This window comes from Camelina sativa, chromosome 11 (genome assembly GCF_000633955.1).
Source record: "Camelina sativa cultivar DH55 chromosome 11, Cs, whole genome shotgun sequence".
NCBI lineage: Eukaryota > Viridiplantae > Streptophyta > Magnoliopsida > Brassicales > Brassicaceae > Camelina > Camelina sativa.
The window spans coordinates 42157472-42167354 of record NC_025695.1 but is presented as its reverse complement, the minus strand read 5'-3'; the positions used below and the strand labels follow the sequence as shown (position 1 = coordinate 42167354).

Here is a 9883-nt window from a genome sequence, read left to right as displayed (position 1 = left end):
TAATTGATATGTTACAAGTCTGCATAAGCTTAACAGAGAAAAGAAGCTCTTAACAACTTCACCGACTTTGTTAATGCAACTAACTTAGTTTGATTTTTGTACCTGGTTAGTATAAACAGTGAACCAGCTAGCGTACCAATATAAACTACACTAACTTACTTATTAGTCCAAGTTTTGCTGTCAATTTTAGGTTCCATTTTTACTCCACAAAAATATCCAAAAAGATTTGAGTGTGACTTAAAAGACTAAAACTTGGTGTTCTGAGTCATGAATATAGTCTAGCTAGCTACTACTTTGGAATTGAGTCCGAGTCATGAATCCACAGTTAAAAGCTTATCTTCCCGAGTAGTTGGTGTTACAGATCATAATTTGGCGTATGTCGTTTTTGTTGTTCAAGTTTTGAAACTTTCTGAGATTCATAATATTGGATTTGTCCCTTCACTTTAAAAACTCGTTTTGTTGGTATTGGCTCGCTGAAATTACATATTGTAATGAAATGATATGTTACATTGTTTATATACATGTCTACATAAGCTTTAAACAGAGAAAACAATCTCTTATCAACTTCACCTGTCGACTCTGCTATACTTCGTTTGATTTTTGTTCTTATGTCTATCTGTATGACTAGCTAGCTACATATCTGTATTACTTTTAAAAGGAGATGATCCGACAGTGTTCTATGTACTAAGCCACATAGTGTAGCACATACATACATTACCATCACAACAGGAGCACCTTGATTTTCATTGTACATTTTCGTCCAGATACAAAATCTAAATAAAAAGCATAGATTTAAAATAGGGTAGTATTTAATTATTTTCATGTTTCTTTTAGCGTAATAGTGTGGCGAAGAGGACCAATTCCATAAGATAATGAGTGAGACCAGTACATGGTAGATAGATGCATGAGATAAGTTATTCTAGGCATTACAAAAAAAAGAACACACACACACATTTACTTAAACCGGAATTTGGCTGACGTGGTAATAAACCGGAATTTGTTTCAATACTCCACAATGTCGAAAAACTTGGTGGGCAAGGCCATTTCCTCCTTGTAGACGATCAATTTCAATTGGTGGATTAATTATAATTCAACTAATAATATACATCGTATAAATCCACATATTGTATACGACTACTAGCTCGCACTCTCTCTAATCTTATATAATCTACCATCATCTGATCTCTTCCAAGTGAACTTCTAACTGGTAACATTCATTTTAATACTAGTTACGCCTAGTACTACATTTTGATCAACTTGGACTAATCATGCTTACCTTTGTATTTGCAAGTCACTGGAAAGTGAAAGTTTGTCTCATTATTGATTATTCATTAATTAAAACCGCCGTCATGCTTAATTAACTAATAGTACTAGTAGAGAAGTGATTAGCAAATCATCAATTTCAGTGAAATCTAAGACGAACATGGAAACTTATTAGCTAACCATATAAGAAAAACCGGTTTTAGTTTCTGATACCCCAGTTGGGTTTGTGAATAAACCAAATCGAATGAACCAGCTTTTTTGCTAAGATTCTACTTCCGACTTACTTATTGGTTCTCGCAGACCTAAACCAGCGTACCAATAAACGAATATTGGATTAATATTTTATTATTTATTAAAGCGGTGCAGTGATGACCACTATAGCGAGAGCCTCTCTATAAATCCATATCCGATCACTCTCTCTCTCTCTCTCTCTCATAAAATCACATATCTCTTTTTCTCTCTAAAAAAAACACCAAAAAAAGCATGTTGAAAAAGATTTCTCCACCGATTCCAAGGATACGTTCTATCCTTCAGAGCTTGGGAAATTTCCCGTTTTCTTCCAAAACTGATGACAAAGATGCTCAAGCTTTGGCAGAAGCCAAGGATGCTGAGAATAAGGAGCTAAGGGAGAAGGAGGAGGAAAATGAGACACTTATTGAAGACGTTCAGCAAAAACATCGATTACAAAAAAAGGAGAAAAAGAGGCAGGACAAGGCGGCTAAGAAGCAGAAGAGGTTGGAAGAGAAGGAAAAGAAAGATCTGGCGTATAAGGAGAAGATGGAAAGAAAGGAGAAGAAGAAGGAAGAAGAGAAGAATAAGAAGGAACAAGAGAAGAAGGACGAAGAGAACAAGAAGGAACAAGAGAAGAAGGACGAAGAGAACAAGAAGGAACAAGAGAAGGAGAAGGAACAAGAGAAGGAGATGGAGAAGAAGGAACAAGAGAAGGAGATGGAGAAGAAGGAACAAGTTGAGAAGAAAGAGGAAGAGAAGAAGGATGATGAGGACGAGAATAAGGAGGAAGAAGAGAAGAAGGAGGATGATGAGGAAGAAGACAAGGAAGAAGAAGAGAAGGAGGACGATGGGGACGAGAACAAGGAGGAAGAAGAGAAGGAGGACAAGGAAGAAGAAGAGAAGGAGGATGATGAGGAAGAGTAAGTTTAGTATTTGTTTGCTTAAGGATACCCTAATCTTGCATCCTTCTTTTCGTTTTGTATCTTTATTTAATCTTGTTTGCTGAAGGATACCCTAATGGCCTAATCTTGCATCCTTCTTTATTTCCATTAAATGTGAGAAAACCGACAAACAAAAAGACTGGTTAATTAATCTCCCATTGTGTATAATTGTTTTTTTGCTTGGAAAAAGATCATGTGGCTAAGACCAAAAAAGTACGGTCGTCGTCAAAAGTGATGTTTATTTTTCTTGAATTTACTGAATTAGTGACTTCCTTAATTATAAATTGATCAAATATTTCTTTCTTTTTTTCCATTATTTTACGTGATGCTACTACAACTTAGACGTTTTGCGTATGTGAATTAAGTAAAATGTGTGTGATTAAATTAGCCATAACAAATTATAAATATTAGGTATGGGGGACACAAAGTCCATGCACGTAAAAGAATTATCTTGAAAGCTGCTGTTTGATGGTTTGAGTGAGACTATCTCTCTCTTCACAAATCCTCATAGGTACATTACTCACTATTCAGATTGTGCCACGTGGTCCGACCCTACTAGAATTATTAGTTGTTTTGATGAAGGCTAGAAAGCAAATATCAAATATGTCCAAGCCTTTGAAAAATAAATTTATATTTGCACTGTTAGTCCAAAACAAAAGTAATGATTAAAACTGTGATGGTGACTCTGTGTGTACTATATCCAAAGATATGCAAAAGAATACCGCCGTTGTTGCACTGTGCCACAGAGAGAGAGTACTTGTCGGTCACGTGATGAAGTGAAGGAGGAGGTCTCTTATTTTTGGGAGCCTTAAAAATATGAGATATTTGGTATTTTAGACAGTTTTAAAAAAATAATTGTAAAAGTAATACAATCACTATTTATAATGAACAAATTCTACATTTTTTACTATTGTCTACTATTCATCAACATTTTATATTTACAATACATGTCATTGAGTTTCTGATTTTTTTTTTAATATATGTTTTCTACAATTTTAAAACAAAAATACTGGCTAATTAAAATTTGTTTTCTAAAATTTTAAAAATGTATAAAAATCTATATTTTTTCTTTATAATTTGATATGCATTTTGTTTGATAATTTTATTTGATAATGTTAAATATTTTTTACAAATTTTATATCCGTACACATTATTAAGTGTACATATGTCTGTACACACATCTGTACACATTATTAAGTGTACAGATGTCTATACACATTATTAAGTGTACAGATGTAATTTGTTTAATTCTTAGGTTTTCAGATATATGTATTGCAATGATTTTGTACAAATTACATCTGTACACTTAATAATATGTGTTTGTACACTTAATAAGGTATATAGACATCTGTAGACAAAATAAGGTGTACGGATACAAAAGATGTATATAATATATTTTAAAATTATTAAATAAAATTTATATCAAATTGTAAAGAAAAAATATAGATTTTTTTGTATCCAAAAAAATATTATATTAACAATTAAAAAACTTTATTTCTCATCTATACACAAACCTCTTTTGGTAATCTTCTCACTCAAGCCTATGTCCCACAATCTCTCATATCTCACACATTCTCTATTACACAACACCTATTTTTCTAATTTTGAATAGTAAATGTATTAGTTTGTCAATTAAGTTTAAAAGAGGTACTAATATGCCAAACAAATCCTAAAAATATTTGGGTTTGTATATACAGATTGGCTTTGCTTGTTTTCACTGTTGCGTCACTCGGATTTCTTTTCTTTAGAAATAAAATAAAAATTACGTTGTAGTGGCCAAATTAAAATAGCTATTTTTCTAAGAGAAAAGGTAACTTGTTAAATATGTAGTTTACTTACGATATATGATATATATTATAAGATAAATTGAAATTTGTTTATTATTCTGTAATGTAAAAGAATATGTGAAGTGACAACTTACTTTGTGTCCCAGGAAAGACCAAAGCAGGTCCACAAGGTTACAAATACCATCTTCATATATCCATTTCTTTTGTTGTGTCCTACTGACCCGTCTAATGTCTATATATATTATTATATTTATTTTCCTCTGATTATAACTCATAAGACCATAATTATTTAGCCTTCATCAGATAAACCAAAAATGGCTAAAGTGGTTTTTGCAAATTGGATATGTTTTCCATGTATATATCTCTATCTATTTATTTATCTAATTTGTATATTTTTTTCATTGGCAATAATACCAAATAAATACTTTATTAGCTGGAGAGAGTAGTAAAGAGGTCGACAATATTAAGGTCGGTGTCCTCAGTTTCCTGACGTCCCTAAGGTCCCTTGACCAATTATAATGTGACACCTTAAAAGTGTATCAAAAAATTATTTGCAGAGAAGAGAGTAACATAAAATTTATGAGTTCGTTTGTTTGCTTATGAAACAAAAGGCTCTTCATTTTCTTCTTTCCGGTTTGCTTTTATCGTTTTTATTTATTTAATTCATCGGTTTAAAAGGCACAGAGACAAAAATATAAACATATCATATCACATCCTCTCACATAATCATTATTAGTTGAGTACACATGGACGCGAATAAAGTATGAACAAAATTAATCTTATTATTAAATATAAACACATAAATCTAATTATCTAAATATGAAATACCACCACATGGGTATGTAACAAACCGTATGTTGAATATAAACATGTAAAAGCCGTAGTTAATTTATTACTACTTACATATATACGTACTTGTATCAAAATTTTGTTGCGTCAAATTTTTTGGACTTATTAATATACAGAGAAAACATAGACACAATTATACATTTGTATTACTTTAAAAATTATCTACACAATTTGTAACTACGTCATTTATACATGATCCGTAGTATGATGCATATATATATGGTCCATAATTGTTGCATATGCATAAAGCATTAAATGCGATTTTCTTTGCTTCCGCTGCATGCATGTATGTTCCGACGATTTGATTAGGTTCATTATTTGACATCCTTGTAACTTTGATCAAGACCGTCTCAATAGATAAAAGACATAGTTATGAAACCCAAGAAAAATTCGTTAACAAACCTGATAAATTATTGTGAAATACATCTAATAAAATATGCCCAAATTAAAGAAAAACCTTAATTAAAAACATGAAAAAAATAAAAAAAAAATATCAACTTTTTTTATATACATGCACGTGTGGTATTTCGATTACAGGTTTATATGTTGATTTAATGATACTATAATATGATTATCCGGTTATATTTGCATGATCCCATTTTTTTAGGACCTCACTCGTTCTCCCGCTACCACCCGTAAACGCAATGTTTACAAGTAGTAGTGGTTATTAGTGATTGGTACCAATCACATAAACTGCTTCCAAACGCTCCAAATCTCTCTCAATCGCTTTAAACCATTGAATTTCTAAAACTGTTTCCCGCAAGCGTTTGCGGTTGCGGGCAATTGCGGTTGAATTTTTTTTTTAACTTGAAACAAATCAATGATAATAAAATATTTTTTATATATATCTTTTATCTAACTATTTTATTCATTAAAGATTGGAGAAAATAAAGTACGAATACGATTGAGAATATTAAAAAATAAAAAATTTGAAGAAAAATAAGATTTCAATTCACAATAACTTAGAAAATTTGATGTAAATTTAATGACACATCGCACATATGTTCAAAAAAATCTAAATAAATATAACATTTCATCAGAAATTTTAAAAATAAGATTATTTTTTGAAAAATATATAAACAAATCACAAGTCTTCTCAACTCTCGTTTGATCATTACTACTAATGCAACTACTGCCCCACGAAACTTATTGAGTGTGTATGATTTAAAAAGAAGATCTACAATCTAAAACATATATTTGTCATTTATCAAATTACTTGATTAAAGTTTTGGTAAAAATCCAAATGCAGAAAATAATAAGTATTTCAATATGAAATTTATTTGTTTTTTAAATTATCATTTTAGTATTTTTTTAATAATTTTTAATTATAAATCAAGTTTAATAAAAAATTTGGTCTTTTTAAACATTTATTATGTTTTAACTGCTATTGCACTCGCTGGTCAACCATTCGTAAACTCCCGCAAACGTATCCATTTTAAAACGCTAAAATAATCATTCAAAACGCTTGAAACCGCAACAATCCACTTCTGCAATTTCTCGCAAACGCAACCACAAACGCTGCTGTTGAACCAGTCGGGCCCAGTTGATCAACATGTGTATTCATTATGTTAGGATATATAATAGTCTGTTTTACCAAAAGTTTGTTTTTTTTTCCAGGTTTATTTAACGCAAGTAAAACTTTGTTTCCCTCTCCCTTCTATCCAATTTTGCAAAAATCAGTCTACGCCATTTTGTGCGTTGTATAATGAGGGCCAAACAAATCATATGTAGACATGAAGATATATGGTAAGAAAATAGCAAATTCTGAGGCTTTGGTCTTTCCATATCAAGGGCACCTTTCTGGGCACAAGTTGTCACTTTTTCTTAATTCTTTGTTTACATCACAGAATAAAATACATCCACACACACACATGCGTTAATAACCAAAACTAAGTACACGAAATAAACGCTAGTTCTAATGAACCCTTTAGTTTGTCACATCTCTCTTTAAAGTCATGAACTTTAGTTTGCCACATCTAATAAGAGGGTAAAAAAAAAAATTGTATAAGATGAAAAGATTTAAAAGCTGTTTTTTTCTTTTATCGATTCAGTGTTTGAAAGTACTCGAGATCATGGAGTAACGTTTTGGTGTGTGTAATAGTTTTTTTGTATATTGTACAGTTTTAACCATTTGCTTCTTCACACATTGACAAAATAAAAAAAAAGCAGTCCACACTCCACATCTCAGACTGGACAAACACTTGAAAGTGGTCCACACTGAACATTATATTCAGATTTCTTTCTTGGTGCAACAACGGCGGACTGACTTCGTATACTTTCCATCATTACTTTTTGTTTGTTTTTTATCCGTAACAAACTAAAGGCATGATGAGACTAACTCTAAATTTCTAATGGGGGGGACAACACGTGGCAAAATCTCAGTAGTGAAGAGATAGTCTCAAATCATCAAAACACCTCTTTTTTAAATTTGTTTTCTTTCTAATTACACACACATTTTAGGTATTCAAATGCACAAAACGTTTTAGGTTGTATCATGTATATAGAAAAATTAACATTTGATTTATAGATAATGTATGTAAACCATTAAAAGAAAAAAAGAGTCAAATTTTTTTGGACCGTTTTTAGTATAATACTATAATCTAACGAAAGGCCAAACGGTTTTATCCAAGCAAAAAAATTATCTAGACCCTACCAAAAATTATCTAGGGGAACAACTAGAACAGAGCTCCAACTTCCGTATATATATATATGTTCAGTCTTTTTTTGTCTGTTTCTGACATTTAATGTTATCCAAACATATAATATAACTAGAATAATAAACACACAAACTTAATAATAAACACACAAACTTAAAATGTCCAACCAATGTCTTCGTTTTAGATTCACAACAAACATACATTTTTTTGTTTAACTTGTTTTACACGTCAGCAAATGTCGCCTTCGTTTAGTTTTTATCTATCACATCTTTCTTTTTAAATTTATTTCTCATTGTCTTTTTTGTTATTCTGATTGGTTCATTAATTCTCATACCCACATTATATGTAACTAACAACTCTTCTCTCTCTCTGTCTCTATGCTGCTATCTCTTAACGATACCATATAATCTTTAGACGACGAATCGATGAACTCAGAGTTTGATATATATATAGAAGCTAGCTGCCTAGCGTTTTAATGCATGTATGCATGGCGATGAACTCAGAGTTTGATATATATATAGAAGCTAGCTGCCTAGCGTTTTAATGCATGTATGCATGGCGATGAACTCAGAGTTTGATATATATATAGAAGCTAGCTGCCTAGCGTTTTAATGCATGTATGCATGGCGATGAACTCAGAGTTTGATATATATATAGAAGCTAGCTGCCTAGCGTTTTAATGCATGTATGCATGGCGATGAACTCAGAGTTTGATATATATATAGAAGCTAGCTGCCTAGCGTTTTAATGCATGTATGCATGGCGATGAACTCAGAGTTTGATATATATATAGAAGCTAGCTGCCTAGCGTTTTAATGCATGTATGCATGGCGATGAACTCAGAGTTTGATATATATATAGAAGCTAGCTGCCTAGCGTTTTAATGCATGTATGCATGGCGATGAACTCAGAGTTTGATATATATATAGAAGCTAGCTGCCTAGCGTTTTAATGCATGTATGCATGGCGATGAACTCAGAGTTTGATATATATATAGAAGCTAGCTGCCTAGCGTTTTAATGCATGTATGCATGGCGATGAACTCAGAGTTTGATATATATATATAGTATTATATATAGGCTAGCCAACGTTTTTGTTTTCAGGTTCAATGTAAAAAGTGTTTTGGAATGATATAGAATTGATATCTAAAGAACTAATATATATGAACTTGAAAAGAACTTTTTGCAACAACTTAATTTAGAATGTTGTCATCTTCCTCATCGATCCATAAAAATGTTTCACATTCATAAAGATGAACACACACATTATTAAGGTTCCAGTACCACCAATAATACCAACATAATAAACGACACATCAAGATCAAAGTCCTCAACAGACTAACATAAAACATGAATTAAAAAATTCAGGGTTTCATGGTAGAAGCAAAGAGCTCGAGCATCCGGTTACCACCCATATCCTGCTTCTTAATACACAAAGATTCTCATCCATCTTAAATAGCCTAGTCGTCACCAATTAATATAAGCGCGCTTGACTCTCTCAAAAGCATCCTTCTCACATAACCAGACTGGATCGAGCTTCTTCAGACTAGAAACAGAGGAAATGGTAAACATGTACCTTCCTGTTCAAGATTGGAGAGAGAGGAGCGAGATCCTCCGTTGGTGTTTTCTTAACGATACTTCAGAAAGTACACCTATTCTCTGATTCAAAACCAAAGGCATACGAAAGCCCGCTCAGTAGCAGGGAAGCAAACAAAACGACAATTTCGAGAGTCAAGTGTGACAAATCCAATATTATCTCAAATTGTTGGAACGACAAACACATGCACCAAGGCAATTATATGAACTGTTACGCAAACTGGTAATAGTGAAATCTACTTTTGAAGATATAAAAATTGTGGATAACGCATGGCTCAGAATACATGACACGTTATGAGAGGAAGCAGGGGTTTGCGATCCTTATCACATGTATATATACGATTAGACGAGGTTTGTTTCTTTGATATTTTGTTCACATCATGTATACGGTTCCATCTCTTTCTAATTGTGGTTTCTTCCAACTTGTCAAGGTTACTTATATTTCTGTTTTAATTTACCTCAACTCAATCTATACTTTTTGTGATCTCACGTTCTCACGCTTAGTCGCTTCTACGTCTCAGCCGATTACTTTCCTCGGTAATTCGAGTTTACATACACTA

General features: G+C 32.1%; 1 protein-coding gene across 1 annotated transcript; it reads left to right on the top strand.

Moving 5' to 3' along the window:
- Positions 1747-2193, top strand: LOC104728878 (protein PXR1-like; the record flags this gene model as incomplete). The annotated part of the gene is made up of 1 exon (XM_010447803.1): positions 1747-2193. A coding segment is annotated over exon 1 (447 nt), but the record flags the coding sequence as incomplete, so codon positions are not given.